This window comes from Paramormyrops kingsleyae, chromosome 9 (genome assembly GCF_048594095.1).
Source record: "Paramormyrops kingsleyae isolate MSU_618 chromosome 9, PKINGS_0.4, whole genome shotgun sequence".
Lineage (NCBI taxonomy): Eukaryota > Metazoa > Chordata > Actinopteri > Osteoglossiformes > Mormyridae > Paramormyrops > Paramormyrops kingsleyae.
In genome coordinates, this window is record NC_132805.1 from 4,054,291 (window position 1) to 4,081,791 (window position 27,501).

The 27,501-nt window shown below is 45.4% G+C and overlaps 1 protein-coding gene across 16 annotated transcripts in view; it reads left to right on the forward strand.

The window, feature by feature from the left end:
* syngap1b (synaptic Ras GTPase activating protein 1b) overlaps positions 1-27,501 on the forward strand; it is a 78,142-nt gene that overhangs the window by 34,564 nt on the left and 16,077 nt on the right. For 9 of the 16 annotated variants that reach the window (XR_002836885.2, XR_002836886.2, XM_023801510.2 and 6 more), the window contains 17 exons: positions 2,738-2,832; positions 4,553-4,674; positions 11,288-11,441; positions 11,652-11,750; positions 12,408-12,647; positions 12,943-13,278; positions 13,763-13,907; positions 14,001-14,145; positions 15,273-15,509; positions 16,178-16,379; positions 17,085-17,290; positions 17,421-17,628; positions 17,810-18,400; positions 18,787-19,287; positions 20,986-21,159; positions 22,096-22,307; positions 26,631-26,703. Coding sequence is in view for 13 of the 16 variants with exons in the window: in XM_023801510.2 (XP_023657278.2) it covers positions 2,738-2,832; positions 4,553-4,674; positions 11,288-11,441; positions 11,652-11,750; positions 12,408-12,647; positions 12,943-13,278; positions 13,763-13,907; positions 14,001-14,145; positions 15,273-15,509; positions 16,178-16,379; positions 17,085-17,290; positions 17,421-17,628; positions 17,810-18,400; positions 18,787-19,287; positions 20,986-21,159; positions 22,096-22,307; positions 26,631-26,703 (3,740 nt within the window). In the remaining 3 variants the exon portion in view is untranslated. Of the gene's footprint in view, positions 1-2,737; positions 2,833-4,552; positions 4,675-11,287; positions 11,442-11,651; positions 11,751-12,407; positions 12,648-12,942; positions 13,279-13,762; positions 13,908-14,000; positions 14,146-15,272; positions 15,510-16,177; positions 16,380-17,084; positions 17,291-17,420; positions 17,629-17,809; positions 18,401-18,786; positions 19,288-20,985; positions 21,160-22,095; positions 22,308-26,630; positions 27,146-27,248; positions 27,282-27,501 lie in introns of those variants that run through there. The other 7 variants (XR_002836883.2, XM_023801507.2, XM_072716076.1 and 4 more) reach the window with 5 other exon arrangements.

Genomic DNA, 27,501 nt, shown 5'->3' on the forward strand with positions numbered 1-27,501 from the left:
CTGTTCTGTGTGCTATTCTTATTCTTTCTGCTACATGTCTACGGATGACTGAAATGGAAGGTACTTGGAATTGTTACCATGGAAACCAAACAAAGAGCCAGAATTCAGAAAAAGGGAGAATGAGAGATGGATTTTACTGGACATATTATACGACATGTATGAATAATTTTGCTTTGCATTATATGTCCTAAGTGTTGGCATATACCCTATAATTAGCCCTTTTCCAGTAATATAGTTGTACTCCATTGCTTGGGAGATGGGTACTGCCCATGTGCACAATATATCCACATTAAAAGTATGCACAATCAAGCAAATTTCTTATGTTTTCCATATTTGTGCTGCAGCCCAGTGCCCAGGGTCCTCATATCAGGAAATTACATGTAAAATGCAAGAGCATTTTTGTAAGCTTGAGGAATCTCTAATTTAAGGTAAATTACTTGATGTGGTTTTGCATATTGTATGAAGTTTTGTGGCTATGGTGTGTGTTAAGGATGAAATGGTTACCGGTTTCATTGTAAACCATGGTAAAATACCCGACGGTGAGTATTACTCCTTCAAATTTTAATTATCACTAAAACCATGGTTGAGTACTGCGTCTTGAAAAACAGACATTAAATGCTGTCTAGTGTCAACCAAAGTTAGTGACAGTCTCCGAAATGCAGGTGTGCAGGTGCAGCACGGTGGGTTTGTTTTGTGTCAGTGAAAATATGGCGGAAGGCAGTGACAGGGCTCCGAAGGTTTTAATGTCAATGCACGTTTGATATGTTTTTCATTAGCTATTGGCTGCATTATTATTTTTAATGTGCATGCAACAACAAACAAAAAGAGCATAGTGCTACTAATTTTATTTGTGGTTTTCAATATAAATCTTGGTGAAAATCTTTCAATTTCTGTATCAGTTCTTTTTGAACATTTTCAGCACATATTAACAATACCACGATAATACTGATAACCATGATAAGTTTGGTTGCTATAACCGTGCTATAAAATTTTCATACCATTTCATTTTTAGTAAGTATGTAGTTAAGGGAATAGCAACATTTAAATAGGATGGTAACAGAGTACGATCTGTATGAAAACACATTTAAAATACTTTTGGCATATAGTGTCCTTTTTTAAATAAGAAAACATATAGATAATTTTTTTCAAGGCAAGGCAAGAGTTCATTGATAAATGTGGAAAAGGACTGTATTCATTTGTAAGTGTGAAATTGAGTGTTTGTAACTAGTTATATGATTATAGTTAACAGTTCTTTATAGTAGATTTAACTGTCTGCTGGGTCTCATTCTGGTCTTCATCTCATTAACCTTGTGTTTACTGGCTTATATCTCCTTTTAATGATCTGAGATCATGTTACAGTGCATGATTCCTGTTAAATTGCAAACATGATTTCTTCTTCTTCCAGCCAGAATGTTTAATTATTTCGGCTAGAGAAATTTCAAGGTCACAAAGAAAACTGCAGGACATCACTATCAACACAAAATATGTTCTCTGCATATTGTATAAAAGCTTCATTCAGGAAAAGGAACAATTGCTATCTTATTTTGTACGTGAATAAAATGATGATTACTTGTATGCCTTATTTGATGTATTTGTATTTACCAAGTAACTACTGAACAGCTACACACAGGGGGTTCCCGCCTCATGCCAGAATCACAGGGCTTTATTTGGAATAACATCAATGGTAATGAAAGGGTTTGCTGTGTATCTGTTGTTAATTGGGCATGTGGGTTTATATGGTTGCACTGCAGGAGGAATTAGAGTTTGCAATGACCTTGGTGATACATTAGGCCAGCAAAGGCAAAGTGAATGAAGTTTCACCAGTTTCGATCCCTCCTTTGCTGAATGAAGCTTTTCTTCTCCAGTTGTGCTTCGTGGATACAAAATGTTTCAAAGGAGCGACTTTCAAATCGCTGGAGATTTTAAGGCCTGGTGTGGCGGGCGGGGGTGGACACAGAATATTGTCAGTCATAGGGAGAAGAGACGAGGCCAGAGGGGAGGAGAAAAGGGAAAGGAAGGGGACAAGGTGGTGAGAAGGAAAGCAGCAGAATGAGGAGAGATGAGCTAGTAATGTGCCGCTGGAATTATGTAAAAGGCGTGCGTGGGAGAAAGAGAGAGGGAGCCAGAGAGAAGGAGCATGAGGGAGAGATGGAGAGTGCTAACAGATTCATATTCCCAGATGCAAGGAGGTTATCACTGATCTGATGGAGAAGTGATTCAGGGAGGCAGAATATGCAGGAAAGGTGAACAATATCGAGGGAGTCATTCATCTAGGTACCGCATGACGCTGTGTTCTTGTTTTTTGTGCCTTTGCTCCTTGCACCCGTCCAGCGACTCCCTCTGTAAGGTAGCAGGTCATGTGCGCGGCCGCCGCTGGTTTTCATTCCGGTGACATACGGGCGCGGTGGCCAATCAGCTCACACACAGAGCCCCGCGACGGCCTTCCCATGCAGGCGCCCATTTTCGCTCCCGAACGCTTCACCCCACACTTTGAATGCTGCCGATTGCTAGCACTTGTCTGACAGAAGGCTGTGTCGGTATGTCACGCTGAACCGGTGTTAATACACACTCTTCCTCTGTCGCTCCCGCCATCCTGCCGTCTTCCAGAAAGAAGAATGAGCCCCAATTATGGATATCAGCTCCCGAATTAACCCTGCTATCTCTTGGCCTTTTATTGTCACTGCCCTTTTTCCTCTTCCTCACCTGGCCCGTCTTTTGCGCTCTCTCTCTCCCTCAGAGCACGCTCGCGCTCGCCGCAAGAGCATAGCTACCGGGAAGCAGCCAAGCATGGAGACCCCTCCCACTGCCCCCCCTCAACCCTTCCGACAATCCGTGAGTACCTCTCCCTCCTCACCTCACTGCCTGGCATCCCCTCCTTCTCGCTCCCCCCATCCCATCTCACACCACCCTCCAGCCAGTGGGCTCTCTTTCCCTTTCTGACCCTCTCTCCTTCCTTCACCTGCCCTCACTGCCACAAGAAAGCAATGGGTACCCCCCCTACCAAACTGCACCCCCCCAGCCTTCTCTCTCACCCTCCTTCTCTTTCTGGCTCTCTTCCTTTCTCATTAATGGGTATTGTAACCAGAGTGTTATGGGGTCAAATCCAGGACTTAGACATTGTGTCACACCCCTGTCCCCAAAGGGGTAGATAACCAAAACCAGTGCAGTGGGATTTAAATATGGCAATCTTTTATTTATGCTGCAAACGTGATACATTCCTTCAGATTTGGTCGTACGCCACAGACGGACATTTCAGTTTGGCATCTGCATCCATTAACCAGTTAGCACAGCTGCCAGTCTGCAGCTGAGCCTGATCTTAGTCACTTTCTCAAAGTTAATTAAAGGAAACTCCACAGTGCAGTGAAGAGGCTGCATAGCGATCAGAAAGCCACTGGGTGAAATTCAAGCTGGAAGACAACACTTAAGCCTGACACTTAAGTCTGGCATTTTACAGGATTTGCTGCAGTGAGAGCCTAGCTGCCTGCTTCCTGAACATGTTTACGATCAATTTAAGGGATTTGCCGCAAATCGCACCAGATGACAGCTATGGTCGTATACTCATGAAATGGGGCAATCAGTAAAGTAAGAGATAATTAACCAATGGATAAAACATATTTTTTAATCTTGCATATGAAATGTTACAAATATGATTGAAGTCTACATTCAGCTTAATATGATTGCAGTTCTTGCAATTCTCAGTATCCTTTCCTGCTTTCATTGAAGTGTGGGAAATTATAGGTGTGTCCTAGAATGTGTTATTTCTGGAATGAATGTAGAATGATTTTGAATGGATTTAAATCAGTTTTACAATGTACAAAGGATAGGGCAGAGTGGACAATTACTCCACTCTGTTTAAAGCCCAGCCACTAATTGATAAAAAAATTATGAGAATCTAAGAAGCCGTTTCATATGTGCACGTCATCACATCGAATGCCCGAAAAGCAATTGGTCTCCCACCCACGTCTGTGGAGATACTGCCTGAGATAATACTTACCAAACAGGTTTATATTTTCAATTGTGATTAAAATAGCACTTCTTTTACAGAACAACATATAGGGGGGAAAACTGACTCTTCATTGGGTTATACTGCAGGTGCTATTTTAGTCTCGTATTTCCATCCTGAGGGAAGCAGCATGCCTGAACCCTGTAGGTGGATCTTACGTTCTAGCCATAGAGCAGCACTGCCATCTGTTGATTGGTTTGGGGTACTGCAGATTTAGTGACTAACTGAAAAAAATTGCCATCCCCGAGATAATATACTTCTTTTTAATATTTCCCTCATTTTCCACACACCTTTCTTGTCCTTCTTTTTGCATGATTATAACGTGATCTTTCTTTTTTCCTTTAATAGTCCATCCCTGACTTTGTACTCTCTTTTAATTGTACCTTTTTCAAATAATTATCATGCTTTTTCTCTGTATAATTCCCCAGTATGCGTTTTCTTCACCCCCCCCCCCCAATCCTGTACACCTCCCTCATCACTTTCCTTTCTTGTTTGTGGTAGTAGCCACACCTGAATCTAACCCCCTCCCCTGTGTCATCCTTCCCCCAGAGTTTTCTCAGCAGAAGGTTAAAAGGCTCCATCAAGCGGGCCAAGAGTCAGCCCAAACTGGACCGCACCAGCAGCTTCCGCCACATGATTCTGCCTCGCTTCCGCAGTGCCGACCAGGACAGGTACAGAACCTCTGCTCTCTCTGGGGACGGCACCATCTACCGTGTGCCCTGGTCATCCTGGCTGCCATCTGTTCTTTAAATAAGTTTTAAGAACTGGCATCACAGAATCTCCTTTAATGAGTTTGTGTGGGTGTGTGCTCCAGATATACAATGTGATAAAAACCTGTTATTTTAACATTGTGGGGACCATTTTTTCGGTCACCACAAGGGGAAATTCTGCAATCAGAAAAACTAAAAATGCCAAATGTCTTGTATTTTACTTGGTTACTTATGGGTAAGGTTAGGACTGGGTAGGGGTTAAGGTTGTCACTGTTAGGATTGGGGTTTTGCCTATAGAAATGAATGGACGGTCCCCACAAAGATATCAATACAAGTCTGTGTGTGTGTGTTTTCTGGACAACTGGCAAGGTCCCACTGATCTGGAAACAGTTTTCTGTGCCTTAAGCTACTCCAGCTTGTGAACCAATATTGGCAGACTGATTTTAGAGCACAGTCAAACGTGAAGGCCCGTGTGTGTGTGTGTGTGTGTGTGTGTGTGTGAGTGCATGTGATGGACTGGCTTCCTGTCCAGGGTGTTTTGGTTGTGCCCCATGCTACTTGGCATAGGCTCCAGGCCCCTCCTACAACCTGTACTGTATGAGTTGCTGCAAAATGGATGAATTCATGTGCTTGGATATTTATAAAGGAGTTTGGAATGGTTGGGAGTGCACTGAGAATGATAAAATGGAGTGCTGGTAGCAGATTGGGCTGGGTCCGTGTCCCCTGAACACTGTCCTACCTTCTATATCGTCTTCATCCCATTACTTATTTGGTTTTATATATTTGATGTATTAACATGTTTTCTGGAAAACTGGCAAGGTCCCACTGATCTGGAAACAGTTTTCTGTGCCTTAAGCTGCTGCAGCTTGCGAACCAATATTGGCGGACTGGTTTTAGAGCGCAGTCAAGCGTACAACTTCTGTGAAAACATGAAGGCCCATCAATGCTCCCGTGCTTTTGCTCACCCCTTGACCCTCCATACCTCTTCTACTTTTCCGTAAAGATAGCAGACCTATCTGCCTGACGTCACAGTCCAGTGTGACTGGTTATATCGCTGATGCAGACCTGTATCCCTTCCCATAATTCAGTGCTAACAGAACAATTAAAGCTGAAGTGCTTATCATGCCTATAACAGCTGTGGCCAGTTTGGGCCAGAGGGAAATTAAGCAGACACACAGGGAGGTGAGCTGGAAGCTTTCATCAGTGATGTCTCATTGAAAGGACCAGCTTCCCCCTGCTTGGTGTCCCGTATTTTCTGGTAGATACTGTAGGTATCCCTGACATGGTATGAACCATTGCACACCTAGACCTCCCGTTCGATGGGTTCTGGGATACCCTCCCCTGTGTTTGCCAGGGGCAAATCATTTCCAGTAATCTCGATAAATGGATGGGTGTCCAGCACTGAAACATCAGCAAGGCACAGGAAGCCTTTTCTGGAGCCCAAGTCAGATTGAGTGCACTTGTGTTTATGGTACTCTGTCCCCTTCCTGACCTCGGAAAAGTAAACTATTGTCAAAGTTAAAACAGCCACTCAGAGCTTATTTTCTTGAAGTTTCCTTTAGATGGGTAGGATTACCCAATCAGAGGGCTAAGCACATTTCCCCTACGATTGGTCCACAAAGACAAAGTATGTGGGTCAAGGATATTTTAAGTCAATCTTGTGCAAGACTAGCAGTCTCCCCAAAATACTGAGAACCGCTGCTGCTGATTTCCCTTTCAAATTGGCTCACTGGGGACCGTGCCTCGCTGCTGATGTCACTGCGTGGTATTGCATGGTAAGGTGCATGGCCAAGCGTTACTGATGTGAGAATAATCCAAATATATATTTTCACTGGAAAATATTATATATTACTGGAAAAATACTTTTACCAATTCTGCAGTTTAACTAGTGGCACGTAAGTGGACCTTTAATTGCAGATCTTAACTGAAAGATCTATACAATTCATCTAGTATCTACCCTTCTAGGTATGAGATATTGCAGCCAAATGGGGTCTGCTTCTCTACTTCTATGATTTCTATGCATATATGCCTACTGTTCAGGTAGTGATTTGCTGTCATATGACTGATGTCTTTGATAAAAAAAGATGGCCTAAACACTGCCTTAAACTTCACCTTAAACGAGTACCAATCTTAATTTTCACAGCTAGTGGATTCATTAACAGCTGAACCTGCCCCTTTCAAAAGAAGGTAGCTATATAAAAATTAATTTAAGTCATGGCTTGTTAAACCACCAGATTTAATACACATACAAAGTAAATTATATAATGTAAGATAATGACTCCTGTATTTTCCAAAACCAAAATCTAGTCAACTGGGGACATTTGTTCAAAACAAGAAGTAAAACTTCTAAGTCTGTTTAATCATTCTGTCATGGGTTCTATTTTATTTATTTATATATATATATTTTATCTGCTTGTTTGTTTGTTTATTTATTTATTTACGTTCTTGTTTTGTTTTACAAGTGCTTTCTTATTTACAAGTCATTGTAAATAAGAAACTGTTCTTAATGCTTCGCCTGGTAAAATAAAGGTGAATGCATGAATGAAACTCTGACACTTTAAATAAATATATATTTAAATTAAAACAGCATCCCCCTTAGCTTCTTTATGTTTATAATGACGATTGATTTTTTTCATGGAAACATAATTAGAATGACTGGCATGCATTCCTAAGCATAGGTGTATAATATGCAATTCACTAATGCCATAATAATAATAATAGTAATAATAATAATAAAAATAATCTGGAGCTTATCCCAAGAGAAGGTGCCAGAATGTATACATGCATCCTTCTTTCAACCACTTATTCCCTGAGGGTCAGGTGGGGAGGGGGGCTGGAGTCTGTCCCAGACAGCACAGGGTGGGGATGCCAATATGTAAACATATGAGGTCATAGAATTGGATGCCCTTGGACAGGGGACTTCTGCGGCCAAATCAGATCCCCTGCTTTGACTTGTGTGCATATCTAACCCCAGCCCATGAAACAGGCCCGTGGCTCCTCTGAAGGGACCTCACCGCACACGCGTTACACAGGGTGAGCCGTTGCCCGCTGCACGAGGCATCAGTAGCTTCATGCGCTCGTCCGGTTCTCCGGCGGCAAAGCCATTAAAACGATAACGTGTCAGTAGGATGGACTTTGGATGTCTCCAAGGCTATGTCAGTCCCAAAATAAAATAAACAAAAAATATATAGTTTATATATATATATGGTGTTCTCATTAGGGCCAACAGAGAACAGAAATGCCTCCTTAAAAAGCAGGATAAAAGACAGCGCCGATTACCGTGAGGCTGGATAACAAAGCCAGGAAAGAAGCACAGCATCCACCTCTAACTGCAGCCATTATAACGCTCAGGGGGGACCTTGGCAAGGTGGCGGCGGCCGCCTGAGCCTCGCTTTCGCGGCGGCTCTTTGTGGGTCTAATGGCGTGTGGGGAGGAAGCAGAGGCTGAGAAAAACGAGGTGCCGCTGTGGTCCGTGGTCTCAGGCGACGTCAGCTCCAACGGAGGATAAGGAAAGCGGCCCTCATGGTTTAGGGCTGCTTTCCCTGCCACTCCCTGCTCCCCATCCAGCACGAGGCTGTCAGCGCTGCTGTAACATCCCCTGGATATCCTGCAGATCCAGCCTCTCCATATCCGTCTGTATTTTTAGACCATTTCCCCCCCCCACTGTATGTCCACTTTCTGGAACTGTGTCCCGCACAGTATTTGTGCTTGAGATAATTGCTGCCTGCATTAAACTGTTATAAGCCTGAGATTTCCCTATTAGAGTTAAACGGGTGTGCTTTGCTGGGTAGCAATATTGCCTCACACTTGCAAGGCTGGGGAATTGAAGCATCCAGCTACTCTGATTTTCTCCTGGGGTGCAGTGACATGCAGTTAGGTGAACTGCCTTCTCTATATTGGCCAGTGTGTATGTCCTCTGATGATCCTGTCCAGCATGTCCCCCGCCTCATTCCCCCTTCCGCTTGGGGTAAGCGCTAGACTCACTGTGACTGGATCAGTGATATGGAGGGCAGATGGACTCCAAAGCTTGAATATGTATATTCCCATCACATTTTAAATGCATCTGCATGATGATATACATGCAGTGTTGCTGCTGGTGTGTAGGGACTCTTACTGAGTGGAATTCTCTGGTTATTTCCTTTTTTGGTGTTACTGGCTAAATACTAGTCACCAACCAGCTTTGCATTACGCGTTTGACTGAGTGACTAATAGTGAGGATTTAAACTGCCCTGCTTTCTTATTGTTCTGTTCCAGCAAGACCTTAGATGATGCACTGGAGGATATTATGGTGTCGTCTGACGATGCACGCATGGCTGCTCTCCAGCTCGATCCCCCGCTCCCCCAGCAGCACTGATCTCTGCTCAGCTGTTCCCTCAAGTCGCTGTAATGAGAGATTAGTGTTGCTAAAGGTTGTGGGAAAGGGGGCGTGGGCTGGACAGGAACCAGTGCTTCGTTAGAGCTGTTCGATGCGGGGTTTGGGGGATAGGTCACCGAAAAATAGCCATGTTCCCAACTCGTCGAGAGTAGACTAACTTGTGAAATACCTACATACTTAGGTGTGACGTGGTCGTTGTTGTGTAGGATTACTCACTTTTAATGATGCGATGATACAGATCATTGCAGGTGAACTCGTTCTATTTCAGGATTATCCGTCCTACACGTGTTTATAGATGGTGTGTGGAATGCATTCGCTCCTGTAAGACCACAGGGCCGTGATGCTATAACTTTGTGCTTAATATCTCTGTCCTGTTCTGTCAGCTTCCCTGCAGTTTCCGTTTAATTCTCCTAGCTGCCTCATTTAACACAGTATCTCTCTCTTTCTTCCCTTCTCTGAGCCGCTCTTGCAGTTTACATAACAACTTGATTTCCTCTGATAAGCGTCTCTCTTTCTCTCTCCCTCCCTCTTGCTACCTCTCTCTTTCTCTCTCTCTTCCTCCCCCACTATTCTCCTTTTATTTCTCTTTCTGACTCATTCCTATAGGTTTATTTTTAACTCCCCCCCCCTCCATCCCTCACTCTCTCTCCTGTCTGTGTTGCATGCCCAGATGCACATATCAGAAGTGAGTGTGGCTTAAAGCACTGACACGGGGAGTCGTCAGTCGTCGGGCACGGACGCGACGGGGGCCACCATAGTAGGAGATATCTGTCTGTCTGTCCGTATCCTCTGCGTTCTCTGTGCCGTGCAACTCGCTGTCAGTCCGCCTCTCTCGGTCCGGCGTGCTCCGTCCGCGCGTCTCCGCGAGAACACGGGATCCACGCGTTTCGACTGTCCCATCCGCTTAGCGTTTCTGTCAGTCATCGCCGGTCTCGCTGCGTAGAGACAGCCAGCCCTCATCTCGCTCCTCCTATGCCAGCCCGCAGCTGCACAACGGATACGATATCCACTGCCGTGTCCGTTCTCCAATCGCTCCCACATTACGGGCGAACTCAGTCCCCGGCTTGGGCTCCGTTGCTGAGCTCACAGGACGTACCACCTGGGGTGCCTAAAGTCCTTTGCAGCCGGGCTTCTTGCAACTAATTCAGCTGAGCTACAGCAACGGATTGTCTCCAAAGATGCAGTTCTCTTCCTGGAAAAGCAAAAGGTGGCCAATTTCAATTCCTGCCGAATCCTTCACTGTTGCATAATTGATGGTTTATTTGCAATCATTTGTTCTTCCTGTGCAAACTCCATGTCTATAAATGGAAGCAATGACAATAAATAAAACAGTGAAATATAAAATGTATTTTGCACTTGCTTGGTAATATTATCTTCTCCCCATTTAAGTTGCGTTGTGCACCAGAATTTGTTCCTCTTGACGGCGAAATCGAAACATTTCAGGAGCATATGAGTGTATGTCTTTCTCATCTAATAAACCAGCGATTTTTCCCATTTTGGAAAATGGGCACTATTATCCAGCCACCAGGAAGATCGGTGGACTGCGGGGCGTAATCATTCAAGCTGTGGATGGACTGGTCGTGTTTCAGCTCCTGCGTCTGTTAGCATGAGGAGACAGAGAGGGCTGTTTAGCCATCTGCAGCACGGCGTCTGTCCAGAGACCCGGATGTGTGGGCTTTCGCTGAGCAGAGGCCCAGATATCACTCTGAGAAGAACATCCAACTGTACAAAAGACTCCAGTCAATTGTTCGCTAATGAGCATTGTGGGCGCATAACCAATATACAGGGATTGTTTTAACCTAAACCGAATACACACATTGTAATCCATTGTAGGAACCTGAAACTTTAATTTACATAATCCATGGATCATCCGTGATCTGCTAGGGATATCCATCCATCCATCTTTCATACAACTTATTCAGTGTAGGATCATGGTAGGCCTGAAGTCCATCTCAGGAAATACAAGGCACAAGGCATGGGTCACTTGAACGAGATACCAGTCCATCACAGGGCAAACAATCACACATAATGGGTGTCCACCTATCTGTCTGTTTGTTAATAATAGCATTTAAAGAGGTGCTGTAATTGACTGGATGTACAGTATTGACTTTTCATATGCTCTTCCTCTTGTTAGTCTTTGTCACGGTGTGCTTCCGTCATTACAGCGCGTTTACCTGCGTCCCTGCCTTTCTCCATCAGGACTCGCCTAATGCAGAGCTTCAAGGAGTCCCACTCCCACGAGTCCCTGCTGTCCCCCAGCAGCGCAGCTGAAGCTCTGGACCTCACATTGGACGAGGACGCCATTATCAAACCTGTGCACTCCAGCATCTTGGGGCAGGAGTACTGCTTTGAGGTTCGTGGCCTGGTTGCCTTGTCCATGGACTGATGTCACAGGTGCTGTAATCATTTGGGATGCCACTCACTGGAATCATTCCAAAAGTGGCCCAGTCACAGTCATGTCCTTCCAGTACCTCTGGTTAATTCCTGACTGAAGGATGTCATCATGATCGTTTGCCCCTTTTAGTTTTTTCACAACTATTCACATCCTCATCACTCTCCTCAGGTGACCACAGCATCAGGGACCAAATGCTTTGCCTGCCGCTCGGCCGCTGAGAGAGACAAATGGATCGAGAACCTGCAGAGAGCCGTCAAACCCAACAAGGTGAGAGACGGGGAGGTCGTTCAGGCTGGGACGTGGCCCCTGTCTTCTCCTGCCTCCTTATTTAATCTCTTTATTTAGATGTCAGCATTTCTTCGTCCCTCATCTACCTTTCCGCAACCAGATTTAATTAAAAATATGAAAATACTAAGGGTTCATGTCTTTTATCAATAAATTGCTACATGCCATTTTGGTCCTGTCACAAACCACAGCGTCACACACATATCAGTAGATCTGGCTGCCAGAAGAATGACAGGACCTCCATGGCTTACTGACACTAGCATGATTCATGATTCTGTAGAGACTCCCCACTGTTTGCTTGTTAAGTCTCCCCATTATAAATATTTTACATTTCAGATTAGTCTCGTTAGATGAGGCTCGTTAAATGACAGGAATCTTACACAAGGTTAAAAAAAGACGATGGGATCAAGTCATGCTTCACTTTTTAACAATCTTAATAGAATATTATATCCCCATTTAAAACACTGTTTTAAAAGCCTGTAACCCTGCAGATACCAAGGACATTCACATGTTCCTACTTCAACCCTCTCTGTCATGTCCTTCTAAAGTATGGTCACCTCTATATATGTCAATGTGGACCATCACATCTGTCTCATCTTGACACCGGATATATCACCCCCCCCCCCCCCCCCATCACAGGACAATAGCCGGCGGGTGGACAACGTGCTGAAGCTGTGGATCATCGAGGCGCGCGACCTGCCCCCCAAGAAGCGCTACTACTGCGAGCTGTGCCTGGACGACATGCTGTACGCGCGCACCACCAGCAAGCCCCGCACCGACACCGTCTTCTGGGGCGAGCACTTCGAGTTCAACAACCTGCCCGCCGTCCGCAACCTGCGCCTGCACCTCTACAAGGAGACCGACAAGAAGAGGCGCAAGGTCGGGGCTCCGGGGTGCCTTCTCTAGGCCACGAGACTGTACTTTCCCTCCAAAACGTTTTATTTCTCCAGCTATTCAGCTCTAAAGCTCCCCATTCAAAGATGTGATAACTACTCCCCTGCCGTCTAATTCATGCCAATTATCTTCTCGCGTACAGACGCCAGTCCTGCGGCCTTCAGCCATAGTCTTAATTAAAATGTCAGTGTTGTCATTTTACGCGGTTAGTTACATGAATTACCCCCCCCCCCCTCCTCTACCTTGGGCTAATGTGTCCCAAATGCCGCTCCCCCCTTAGGAGAAGAGCACCTACCTGGGTCTCGTCAGCATCCCCATCTCCAGCATCACTGGCCGGCAGTTCGTGGAGCAGTGGTACCCAGTGATCCAGCCCAGTGTCCTAGCCAAGACAGGGGGTGTGGGGGGCGGCAAGATCATCAACGCCTCACTGCGCCTCAAGTCTCGCTACCAGACCATGAGCATCCTGCCCATGGAGTTGTACAAGGAGTTCGCCGAGTATGTCACCAACAACTACCGTACGCTCTGCGCCGTGCTGGAGCCCCTGCTCAGTGTCAAGAGCAAGGAGGAGGTGGCCTGTGCCCTGGTGCACATCCTGCAGAGCACGGGGAAAGCCAAGGTGGGCCTCTCTGCGCCGATGCATGGAAAGGCAACATAGAACCAAATAAAGAACCAAAAGAGAACCAAACCAGGTCAACACCACTCTGATACGGTCGCTCGCATATAATATATTAAACACTGAGCCTAGAGGAAGCCTACGTAACAGTGAATATATTCATCCATCCATCTGTCTATCCATTTTCTGTATCCGCTTATTTATTACGCGGTGGCTGTGGTCCTGGAGCATATCCCAGGCAGTACAGGCCACCAGGCGCTGGGCACCCTTTGTGGAATGACAGTCCACTGCAGGGCACAGACCGTAAAATATATGCAGCTGAGAATATCTAAATTACTTGCAATACATCACATTAGGCCTGTAGGAAGGCCGAGTAGAGAATGCCAGCTGAAAAGACAGCGAATTAATAGGCTAAAAATGTAGTCAGTTTGTGCTGGCACACTGTTGTGCTGGTGTGCTAATCTCCCCTGCTCTCTGGCCGTTCCAGGATTTTCTGTCCGACATGGCAATGTGTGAAGTAGATAGATTCATAGACAGGGAACATCTCATCTTCAGAGAGAATACACTGGCCACCAAAGCCATAGAAGAGTACCTCAAGCTGATTGGACATAAGTACCTCAAGGATGCCATAGGTGAGGACTGTCCTGACACACAAAACTTCACATGCGGGACTTGTGTTTTGGCCCTTTTCTGCTGACAATTCTACTGTTAAATTGTCTGTTTAGGCGAGTTCATCAGAGCCTTGTATGAGTCAGAGGAGAACTGTGAGGTCGACCCAATGAGAATCCCGCCTTCTGTTCTTCCTGATCATCAAGCTAATCTCCGCATGTGCTGTGAGCTGGCACTCTGCAAGATCGTCAACTCCCATTGGTCGGTGGTACTCTTATATTCTATTTTAACTGTTGGATTTTGACAAAAATACATATGGTGATTTCAACATTCTATCCATTTTGACATATTTTTTGTGTTTAGTTTCACGATTCCAAGTGATAATTCGCTGTTGAATATAATTTTGAAAAATTTCTACTTTAATGTTTAACAAAACCAGTAGCTCTTGTGCCCGGTTGACCAAGAGCTTAATTAAACATGCCATGAATTCATCTTGCATGGTGTTTAAAATGTGGTGAAGCAACGCCTGATTAGGTTTCTAAGGCACCTACCTAGGATAGCAAGACTGCCTCTCCCTGAGAAGAAGGTAGAAGCACCTTTAAAAATTTGCAGGCCAAGAACGGCATGAGAGCCCATACCTTTCTAATAGTTCGTCTGACATTTAAAGGAGTGAATGAGTGCCTCCTGAAACTGGTGGCTTATTTTAGTCCAGAGTCTGTGATGATTTAGGCAGAAAGGTCACCTCCTCGCTCCCCTCAGCCATTTGTGGCTCAGTTCCGTCCATTTAATTGTCGCAATAGAGTCCGTTTCCCAGTTGGTACACTGCACTGATCCTTAAGATAAACATTGTGGGAAGTTTCTGCTCTCATCAACAACCTTGTTAAACTAAAGGGGTCAAAATGCATTGTTGTGCCGTCCGACTTTTACTTTCTGGCCAGAACTCAGAAATGATCCAAGTGGATGCTGAGATGAGTAGGACTTTCTTACACCCTAAATTAATGAAATTAATTATTCATGCATATTTATCAGAGTACATCCAATATTCTTAAACGAAACACCCATTGTAAGTAATTTCAGTAAGAGCATAAGCCAAGAATCTAATGGCAGGTCATTCAACAAAGCAAGTTCATGTCTTTCCCATAATGCCCTGTGCCAGACCTATTTTGTCTGTCTATATATATTCAGTCTAAGTAGGCGAAGTCTAATTGAGTCGTTATTTTTTAATGCCCCTTCGCTGAACTAATGCCTGCAGCAGATTTACCCCCCTCCCCCCATTTTAATCTCCCCAGTGTTTTTGTACAGCTATATATAATACAAAAACAAAAATGCCCCTCTTCCTTACTTACCGTGATGTTATCATTTTTGTTGACCCCCCCATCCCACCCCAGCGTGTTCCCACGAGAGCTGAAGGAGGTGTTCGCCTCCTGGAGGGTGCGCTGTGCGGAGAGGGGGAGGGAGGACATCGCCGACCGCCTCATCAGCAGCTCCCTGTTCCTGCGGTTCCTGTGTCCCGCCATCATGTCGCCGTCCCTCTTCAGCCTGACGCAGGAGTACCCCGATGAGCAGACTTCACGGACCCTAACCCTCATCGCCAAGGTGGTGCAGAACCTGGCCAACTTCTCCAAGTCAGTGTCCTTTTCTGAGTCCTTGGGATCTATCTGTCTGTCAGTCTGTCTGTCTGTCTGTCAGTCTGTCTGTCTGTCTGTCTGTCTGTCTGTCAGTCTGTCATGCTTCCTCCAGTGCCATGGATATAAAATGTTAGTAGCTCTATTGAAGCAGCCATATCTTTTGTATATTTATTTCTCCATCCATCCATCCATCCAGATCAACTGATGTGTCTACTTAAGGGACTTCATTATTGAATATAATGATAACAAACAATATGCGGGCGGACAGGGTGGACCACACTGATATAGAGAATATAAAAATGTTTAGTACAAGATAATCACGTGATATGTCTTATGGGCATAATGGACTTTAAAAACATGGGAATAAAGTATAATACATATTAAGGGACAAAGCATGGAAACTTGGTATATATGCAGTTCCTCCATCCATCCATCCATCCACCCACCCATCTGTTTTCAATTATTTGTCCAGTACATCTTTGCCTATAGTCAGTCTATGGTGTGCCCTGTTCATAAATTTCTAGTGACTCCTGGCGACACAAGGCACAGCACGCCCAGGATCGGACCCCAGTCCATTGCGGAATGCCATCACAGCTCATTCCTCATTTAAACACCTGCCTTTGTTCAACACTCTCCTTCCTTGCTCTCCGGCTTCTTCCTCGCAGGTTCGGCAGCAAGGAAGAGTACATGTGCTTCATGAACGAGTTCCTGGAGATGGAGTGGGGCTCCATGCAGCAGTTCCTGTACGAGATCTCCAACCTGGACAGCGTGAGCAACGCCGGCGGCTTCGAGGGCTACATCGACCTGGGCCGCGAGCTCTCCATCCTGCACAGCCTGCTCTGGGAGGTGATGGCACAGCTCAGCAAGGTAGGCAGAGAGCGTGCCGTGCCGCTCGCCTTACCCATGACAGATGTGTTGATATGTTCTCTGATGTTCAAACTCTGCTTAGCAGTGGGGGGGGGGGGTGCAGTGTTATAGATGTGAATGATTCTGTACGCTGTCCAGTGAAGCCATCCGGCCTGTTTGAAATACGCCTGAATCGAACATCGTGTGCTTTGTTATGTGTGAGCGGTACAGCGTAAGCGCCGTGTACCTCGCTTCTTGGAGGAGTGTCTGTCGTTGCCAGTGTGATTCACAGCTATTATGGTCTTCCAATCTTTTAGACTCGTAACAGGTACATTAACTACATCACCCGAAGCTATAAATCACTATTTAAATGCACAGACACCAGCAGAACTAACAGCCGATAAGTATTACAAACACTATAAGTAACAAATTAGGTGAAATATGGTCAGTCTATATTTAGTGTCTAATATTATAATGTTATTACAATAATAGAATTTATTAAATTAATTTACATATTTATAATAATAATATACATGATTTTTCAGCTTCAACAGTCAAAATGAACCAAAACCTCTAATTGAAGCCCTTTTTTTTATAAACATATGATGCATAATAGAACCTCACAAGGTCATTTCATGTCACCAGTGGTGATAAATTGGATGCGTACGTGTCAGACACTGCACGTAACAGCCCCCCCCCCAACCCCCCACCCCCCCCTCGGCTCAGGATGCCATCATCAAACTGGGGCCCCTCCCCCGTCTGCTGAACGACATCAGCATGGCTCTGCGAAACCCCCACTTGCAGCGGCAGCCCAGCCACCAGGCGGACAGACCTCCCCCCGACAGACAGGCCGAGCGGCTCCTCTCGAGGCCCAGCTTCAACCGCGGCATGTCCTCCGACTTCCAGAGCCTCATGATGCGGGACCTCAACAGGTACCAGCCATAAGAAACGATGAGAATGAGATTGATTAGGGTGCAGATGGGAGGCGTCCTGTATGCATGCCTTCACACACTGAATCCAGTCAAGCACGGCTATATTCCCTCTACTTCCTTCTCCTCCCAGCTCTATAGACGCCACTCGCCTGCCTTCCCCGACTTCCGGCCTGTCCAGCGGGGGTGGATTATCCTCGCGGGCCGGCATGGGACTCTCCGACCGCGATCACCAGCACAGGGCCTCTAAAGACGTCTTCTACGTCACACGGCCGCCCCTGGCCCGGTCCAGCCCAGCCTACTGCACAAGCAGCTCTGACATCACTGAGCCGGACCCGAAGGTACCGCTTGACCGTATAACTGCAAGCCAGCCTTGGCTGTGACATGGGTCCAGGGCTGGTTATTAAGTGTGTATTTCCCAGCAGAGACAGGGAGGAACCTGTTCATAGAACGTGCCTGTCGTTTTATTTATAGATTGTAGTAAAACAATCCCCCCCCCTGCCCCCCCCCCCCTTCTTTCAGGTTCTCAGTGTCAATAAAAGCGTGTCTATGATGGATCTCCAGGACTCCAGGATGAACAGCATCTCCAACCTCCAGTCAGTGGGTGACATGCTAAACTCCTCTCAAGCCTCCATCGCTGGTCTGGGCAGCTTCGGGGCCCTGGGCGGGGGGCTGCGTACCGGGGGGCGCCTGTCTGCCGGCTCCGGAGGGTCCAGCATGTCCGGCGGGCTCCGCATGAGTCAGATGGGGGCCACCACCGACTCCCTATCCCAGCAGCAGCAGCAGCAGGCAGCCGCTCTCCGGTACCCGCTCTCCTTCCAGAACCCCCTCTTCCACCTGGCCACCGACGGGCCCCAGCTGCACCACCAACAGGGCCGCGGCCAGCTGCCCCCTCCTCTGCTCCTGGCCCCCGAACCCGAGGCCCCCAACTCCGGCTACATCCCACCCTTCGGCCACGGGGGCTTCTCCCGCAGTGAGGACCTGTCCACCCTGCGGCCCGGCGGCGGCAACCTGGGGCAGCCCAGCATGCTGCACTCACACAGCTACAGCGACGACTACACCCGGCAGAACCAGGCCGAGTTCGGGCACCGCCAGCTGTCCCTGCAGGTGCAGGTAGCACTCAGTGCATATAAGGCCTCGTCACACATTCTCACATATGCATATGCATTTTATTTATATATATATATTTTTAGTATATTTAATGCTGAACATGAATCGCATTTTTTCTTAATATCTAGGTGAGATCATTGCTCAGTTTAGAAATCAGTATTAGGTTAATAATTACATGTGGCTGCTTGTTTTTTTTCCCTCCTTGAATTACTAATTCTTCAGGTCTTAAGTAATATATGACATGGTCTTTCACGGTATTTGGCTGGGCTGTTTTTTGTGGGTATGTGACATGCAGCATCACCCGCGGGTTCAAATCTCACATCGGCCGATTCCGCCTGAACCGGCTGCATTTTTTCCGCACGCTTAACCGGCTGTGCTCGTGCTCCCAGGAGAACATCCAACAGCAGCAGCCGCAGCCCCAGTCTGGCACCTCCCCCTCCTCCCTGGCCACGCCCCCCTCCACCATCCAGCCCGTCCGGCAGAACTCCAACGCCGCTCCTCCGGCACAGCGCGTCAAATCGCAGCCCTCCCATCAGCTGTCCGTCGGCTCAGCCGCCGCCTCCACTCCCCCCACCAAGCAGCGGCCGCCCAGTGGGAACCTCCTCCAGTCTCCAGAGGCTGGGGGCTTCGGGAGCCGGCAGCAAGCGCCGCGGCAGCAGCTTTCCGTCAAGGACAGCCCGGCGCCAGGGCTGCCGCACCAGCAGAGCACCACCCGGGAAGGGCCCCAGGGCCCCCAGGGGCCACAGGGCGGCGGCACGCAGACCACCCCGCCATCTCAGCAGCCGCAGCAGCAGCAGCAGCAACAACAACAGCAGCAACAGCAGCAGCAGCAACAGCAACAGCAACAGCAGCAGCAGCAACACCTGCTGAAACCATCTATCAGCAAACAGGTGCGTTCGGTGGCGGGGGGGGGGGGGAGGGCAAGGGGAGCAAGAGGGGGCGGGGGGGGGGGGGAGGGCAAGGGGAGCAAGAGGGGGCGGGGGGGGGGGGGCAGGAGCAGAACAACCAGGGCGCTAATCACATTAGCATCGCCTCGTAGCTTCAAAATCAGCAAGGGTCTAGAATGTTGTCCGCTGACAGTCTTCCCCTGAATCGTGCCTTTTTGTGATAAGACATAGATGGCATCACTAGCAGTAATACTGTCAATGTTGAGGGATTGTTAGCCTCTTGTTTGTAGGTCACATTCATTGAAACTGCGGTGTCTGTATTGACAATGAAAATGCATTTATTGAAAAAAACTTTTCAAACTTTTTTTTTTTTTTTTTGTTTAGCGATGAGACCACTGGAAATGGGAAAACTGGCCATTTCAAATTTATTAATATGTTGTTTTGAATGCTTTGCAACGTAAACTTAAATGGAAAATTGCTATAATTCATTTATTCATTATATCACTATAATTCATTCATATTCATCATTTATTATTCGTGTCTGGGTGTCCTCCCGTTCTGCAAGTATCAAAAGTTCCCCAGAAATAATGACGCTTTCCCAGAAAACCTGGAAAATATTTTTACATCAGGATATTATTGATTTATATTTAATATATATTAATTTGAGTCATCTCACATCTTAACTGGTCAACCAATATTCCATTTCCATCCATCCATCCATCCATCTTATAACTTTATGCTTATCAGGGCCGCAGGCCATTTTCTTTCATTTATACATAATTTAATTACTTATTATACTTTCTAAATGTGGCTGAAATGAGCAAAGTTAATAATGAATAAAAGGCGCAGCAGTGATATGATATCAGTGTAAACATGAAGCAGACGTGTCCCATTGTCTGGAAATTAGAGGTCAAGAAGAGTAAGAAGGAGTCTAAGAGGCAGAGCATCACCACAGAGAGATAAGAGGTGCGGGGGCTGCCGTGCCCCATCCACTCATGCGATAAACCCTCCCATTTAAGCGATCACTATCCTCCTCAGTGCTCAGCATAGTCCGGCCCTGTTTTGCCCTTATTCTCAGACGTCAAACGGCACTTACAGATTCGTTTTGTCAGGGATCACAGTGTTATCTATTCCGGGGTGATGGAAACGTGGCATTCTCTGATTTCATCATCCCCTTCTTACTCTGGCATTTCGTGTCGCGTGTCCCTTTCAGGTTCTGTGGTGTTCCCATTTGCCATGCCGGCTTTAACATGTTTGCGATGCCATTTATTTGTTTCCATTCACGTGTCCCGTGTTTCGATTGTGCACACTTTAAGCATTAACAGAACATGGGGGATATTGCGGGTAAGTACTCAGATAGTGTCACAAATAGAATTACGCACGACGATTTGATCCAGCTTACATGTCTTTGTTGTATTAGCCTGCTGTTCTAGAGCTGAGCTACTTTCTCACGTAACCAACATACCAATGGCAGTCTTATTGGTGTGGGATTTAAATTAAATGGCATCCTGCAGGTTTTATAAAAAACATCTTTTATGAGAGCCTGTTGTATTGCTTATGAATCAACCAAGGGCTGAACTAATCCAGTTAAGTCCTCAGATCACGAGTTTTCCATTAACTGTCTCGGTTGCCTTGCTTTTTCTGGATGAGATGATTTCCAAGCTCCATTTTGCTATTTGATTTTTATTGTACTGCACGCAGGGTTCACAGTCACCTTCTACACTCAACCCACCCACTCCGGCGTCAGAGCGAACTGTAGCCTGGGTCTCCAACATGCCCCACCTGTCCGCTGACATCGAGACATCGCGCATCGACCGGGAGGACTTTAAGCTCAAAGAGTACTCCAAGAGCATGGACGAGTCTCGCTTGGACAGGGTACATCTGCCCGTCAACCCCCTGGCCGCACCTCCCCCCAACGTTTCCTGAACCTCCTTTTTAAGCCATTTGGCACCGTGCATTGTCGCATTTAATGTGTAACGGCAGTTAAGATTTCAGAGGACGCCTTCTGTCTGCACATTCCGCCGCTCTATGACTCACTCGTATCACATTCGGATCAGCGATCGGTTTTCGATACTCTTTGGGTGCGAGTACTCTCAGGTTTCTCCCAGAGGCGTGAGTCACGTCCCGTTCAGAGGTGGCCTCTCAGTCCACCGCACAGGCATGAGGAGAACGCTCGACTTGTCTCCCAGAACTGAACAGATGGTGCCCGGGAACAGCTTCATGAATAATGTAGATATTAGCTTTAAAATCTGAACTGTGCCTATAATGACTCATAGAAAGCAAACAAACTTGACTGTTTTTCTTTTTTTTGTTTTGGACCAGTATTGTTTTGAGCGACCTAGTTAGAGTTAATGACGCACTCATCACCTCCGTGCCACCTGTTTTGTATGTACGCCTCGAAAAAGCACAGTACAGTAATTATAAGGTTTTTTTCTGTTGTAATGTTTCTGTTATTTCGAGATACATGGCCTCTTTTTCTGCTTCACCCTCCATATGAGGTTGTGTCCTTGAAGGGCTTTTATCATTTTGTACCATCGCACCTAAAGCTGGTTCTGAAGGGGATAATTGCATTTGATTTAAGACAGAATGAATCTGAGTATATCCTATGATGTACTGGTCTATTATGACGTCTCAGTACCTTGGGGACTACCGGAATAAATCTTCACTATGTCACTGAGCCTCCAGAACGATGAACACAATGATCAAAAGCAAGAATGTGATAATGTCCTTCTGAAATGTCCTCGCCACCTTCGGGAGCCGCCAAACCAGGCCCCATGCTCACGTCCCTCCTTGTTTTCCCACCTCCTTCAGGTACGGGAGTACGAGGAGGAAATCCACTCTCTAAAGGAGCGCCTGATGATGTCCCACCGGAAGCTGGAGGAGTACGAGAGGAGGCTGCTCTCCCAGGAGCAGCAGACCAGTAAAATCCTCCTGCAGTACCAGTCCCGGCTGGACGACAGCGAGAGGAGGCTGAGACAGCAACAAGTGGAGAAAGACTCGCAGATTAAAGGAATAATCAACAGGTAAACGGGGGGATGGACGGTGACAAAAGGTGGAGGTAAGAGAAAGAGGGGAAGGCAGATGGGAGGGAAAATAACTACAACCAGTGCTTGGTTAGCGAATACCTTGGTTAACCACCATTTGCAAATATGATGGTGATAAAAATGTCACTTTCCAAATGACGCTCACATTGGTGACCAAATTTTGTAACTCTGACACCAACACAAGTCGGAGTGAGAGAGACCTTTGAAGCAGAATTTACAAAATGTTGTTGAAAATGTCTGCTTCTTGTAGGATAAAAGAAATTGAGTATGGAAGCTTGTAGAAAAGTCATAAGCATAATCACGGTCACACCTAGGCTGCTGTGATTTTCACTTAGCAACCATTTCGCTTAAGGACCTGGTTGTTGGAACGGAACTCAGTAGCTAAATAAGGAGTTGTGGTAAAATGGACTCTATACACACTGTATATATACAGTAGATAACAGGGAAGCACATGTGACTTATTTGTACATATGGAAGGAGAACAATTATAAAAATGGCTTACAGTACCACTAATGTAGAGGCATGAGTCTATGGCAATAATCAATTTGATCTCTTTGTAGGTGAGATGCAGGACGTCTAGTAAAACCTGTCAATGAATATTTAACTGTCGATCTGTGGTGACACTAAACTGAAATGTTGCAAAGCTACCATGCAAAATGTATAATATAATGATGTGTGAAGCACAATCATCAGCTTCCTCAGCTTCTTTGTGAGATTTAAGAAAGGACATGCACTTATATATGGAAATGCAAGTAAACCAGTCATATGAAATAGATACGGGCCAAGCTGTGTCTTGTACGCCATGCATTAAATTAAAAGATTTAAATATTTTAGCAGTTTTACCCCTGGAGTACAAAACTGTAAATGTATATTACAATCAGATAGATCATTTCCCAATGGAGATCGGAAGATATGAGAAATGCAGCATTACCACATTCTCACTAAATTCCCGTTACCTAAGGGAACAGAAGAAATTCACAAGATATTTCGTAATAGCCTAATGTTAGGATGTTGATATTTACACAGTCCAAATATTTCAGTCCAGTTCTCATCTTTCCAAAACACAAACATGACACCAAATGCTGAGCAATTTGTGGCAGAGAGTTTGTCTACTTTTGGGTAGTTTTTAAATCAAGACCCTAGTGGCGAAGCCAGCCAGACACCCCAGACCCCTCTGTGGCTCTGCCTAAGACCCCAAGCTCTCCAGTGGCTCAACCAGTCCAAGACTCCAGGCTCCCCAGTGCATCAGCCATTGCAAGATTGTCCCAGTCACAAGTAGAAAGACAACATGTATCTGAAACCTCAGTTCAGGTTTAAGCAGAACAAAACACTGATTGTTGAAGTTTGAAGAACATCTCCGAAGTTTTGGTGGCAGATTCTCAGCTGGATGCAGCACAAGTACCTCCTCCTGACCAGTACAGAACCTGCCTGGTGCTAATGTAGGGCTGGGTTCTTGTCATTTTTCAAATCAGCCCCTATTATCCTACACAGTCCCCCTTTATCTGTGGTCTGTATAGGAAGAATCAGACTTGCAAGGAATTCTGTCTGTCCACATGGTTGTGGAAAGGCGGCTTGCAGACAGCTGGAATGAAATGTCAGACGACACAAGTAATGTGATATTCCAGTAAGGAACCGAAATGAGCCAACACGATACAGAATTTCAGTCACATCAGGTTTCTGAATGAAGTGTGTAGTGCACAGTCTTACTTGTGGTAGCTTAACTGTCATTGTAGCATTTGTTGTACACCACTGACATGGAATTATGCTGAGATATTCATATGAACCTCCCTCTAGATATAGATGCTGGTATAATCTTTTCAGTAATTTAGAAATGACTTATACATTTTTAAGAAATGGTGACCCTCTACTTGATAAGCAGTATAGAAGATTGGTGGATGGATGGATATTCCTAAAAAAGAACAGCTTTGCATGACATCTTCATAATAAAACCCATTTAATTAACACCCCATTAATGAATATTTAAACGATTAGCTAAAATTACACTCAGTCCTTTTAAAATACAGAAAGACAAGTGAAGTCATTAAAAAGATAAAAATTAGTGAGAAATAACTTTTCTTTGAGACAGATAAAGAAAGAGTGAATGTCAATTTATACACATTAATTATACTCAAATGGGTGTTTGATATGGATTTTCAATATGGATTTGTCATAAATGACAGTACTGAATACCACCATCAACCTTAGCAAATTATGTCGAGAATGTTCCAATGCCTTATGGATTCCTCACCTGGGCTGGCTGCATTTTGGTCGACATCTGCCTTTATGTGTGATACTACACAATCGGGTTCACACAGGGCTAGGCAGTAGGGACCGGCCATACCATTGATTTTCTTTTCAATCCAGTTTGATCCAAATACTGATATTCTGTACCAGTCTAGATGGTAAAATTTGCCCAGCTGGTGGGGGTGGGGGTGCAAACAATAATATTTGCCCTGGGTGGACTAAGGATAAAAATTTTCAGCCAGGGGTGGGGATGTACCACCAGATCAATAGCCCCATTTATCTAATCACTATCGCCGTGAAAGTCCTTCCCTTTCTCCCCCATAATGGGCGGCCCTGACTGTAGCAGGTCATATCCTGCTCTCTTTAATATTATAAACAATTATATTACCAGGTGAAACATTTTTGAATTGAATATATTTAATGTTAGAATTGATTTTCAAAATTAAAGTCAGATCGAAAGAATGATTATTTCAGTATCGATCTGCACATCTCTACTGAGCGCAGTACGTGTTGTTTTTTTTGAATATGTGATGGCACAGAGTAGCTCTTCGGTGCCAACACAGAATGAAAGCAGCACCAAACCAGTGAGAAATTAATGTGAATTCCATCTGTACAGAGGGTACCGCATGGATGGAACACATGACAATGTTACTACATTGTCATGTATTCACACATATAATCCATCTGTCCATCTTCCAGTCCAGCATAGAGTCAGCTTGGAGCCTGTCCCAGGAAGCAGAGGGCACAGAATATCCTGGACAGGATGCCAGACCATCGCAAGGCACACACTCAATCACACACCATGCGCAAATTAGTGATGCCAGTTCCTAACCGCATGTTTTGGACTGCGGGAGGACATGGGAGTATCCGGAGGAAACACATTAGCAATTATAACTTGCAAAAAGTGCAGAAGTGTTTTCCTGCATCCATATCGCTAATATATTATGATGAAATAGCTCTCTGAATAAATAAATATTTAGTCGATGTTTCTGCTTTAAGCCTAGAGCAGTAAAAATATTTCAAACTGTTCAGGATTGATTAATTTGTAGTAATGCTCATATTTATATTTCATGACATATGTACAGTTACTTGTATTAGTATTGGATATTCCTCACACATACTTTTTCTTACAAATGTTTTTTATTTTTCCGGCAGTATATTTTCTGTAACGTTTCTTTCACACCCAGCTGTGCTGTGCGTAATGAGCAGTAAGATTTGCTGCAGCGCCCGTAAACCTGCATGGATAAATCCCATGTGGTGGTCAGGATAGAGACACGGCTTTAAATCAGAATCCCCCTCGGTTTACCGAATCTGACCCCCTATTACAAGGCAGTCTTGAATAACCATTACCCAAAAACACCTTTAGCTAAAAATAAAAAATAAAAAACAGTGACTTCAGAGTCATATTTACTGCTGCGGACAGAGATTGTAAAGGAGTGAAAATTCAGTACTATGATAGGCTATAAATAATAGTTTAATTATGACATATGATAGTTTATTAAAATAATTGAGATCGGGGTCCAAGCTCTGATGGATTCTGTTTTATTAGAGCCTCACAATGAGTCCTGCACACAAACACTTCAGCATTATGCCTTCATTAGTACAATGGGTTATTTATACAAACAAAACAATCATACTCACATAATGAGCTAATAGGTTCCAGGTGGGTCATCGAGATAATATCCAGTTGGTGCCATGCGTTCATGCATGGTCACATCCCCACAGGTGTTACACATACTGCTGTGCAATACCTCGCAGAAAATAACAAAATGCTTAAGAGGGCAGTGTTCTGAAGTTTTTTTTTCCCGATTATTATAGTTTTATTGACATTTCACCCTCACAATATGATATATTGTAGATCATCTGAAACCTCACAAAACTTCATGGATTCAGCATCATTGCTCACAAAAGTGATTAACTGATTTCTGCTACTGCCGAAAAACTTTGCCCAAGTCTGATCCTTCGCTTTTTGGTTCAAAGCTTTGCATGGTTTGGGGAACCGCCCCCCATTTGGTGATTGCATGGCTATGCGTTGAACGCTCTGTTCTTCTCCTCTAGGCTCATGGCCGTGGAGGACGAGCTGAGAGGGGGCCCGGTTCCTGAGCTCAAACCCCGGATGTTTGCAGATCAGGTCTGTTTTCTGTCTGCGCTTTGTCCATATGACAGCTTGGCTCGTGTCTCTGTCCCTCTGTTTTGACTGTCTCCCTTTTTTCCGGCTGTCTTGCTGCTGCTGCCGCTGGTCCGTTGGCCGGCTCTAGTGTCTCTCGTCGCTGTCGGTCCTGTGTTGGCGTTCATGCCGGCGTCCCTTCATCTGTGCGTGTCGATCAGTTTGGCTGAAAATGGCCTCACCCCCCTCCGTTTGTGCCGTGGTCCTGTTCCTTTCTCCGTATCTCTGTCCCTGTCCACTCCCTACCCACTTTAGGTTCTTTCTGTTGAAAGGTTTCTGTGTGCCAATATTAATCCATCTGTACGATGATTTTTCAGTGTGACATATGTCTTGTGCTAAGGGTTGACTGAATCCAACCTCAAAGCGTTTTGAACTTAACTTTCAATAAATAGATTTTAAACCTCCATATTTATTGTCATCATTTATTACCAAAATACACAAATAGTGCCTACTTAAACTCCAATCGCTTTGTGGCTGAATTGCCCTGTGTCTGTCATTTCCTTCACCAGATTCTCCAGTACCTCCTCACCTTTCTATCAAAGGTTTGGTCATCGGTCATCTCTCAATATCATGCGCCTGCTGTCTGTCCGCAAAAGCATACATCCGTGTCTCCTATAAGTAATAATTCCGATAGCTAGCATTAAAGTGTCCATTTCAATGAAAAACCAGCTTTGATAATGGATAGGTAAGTAGGAGCATAGACCCGCCGCACCACTAATCAGATGAGAGGCGTTTACCGTGACATACTGTTTTCCCCGCGCC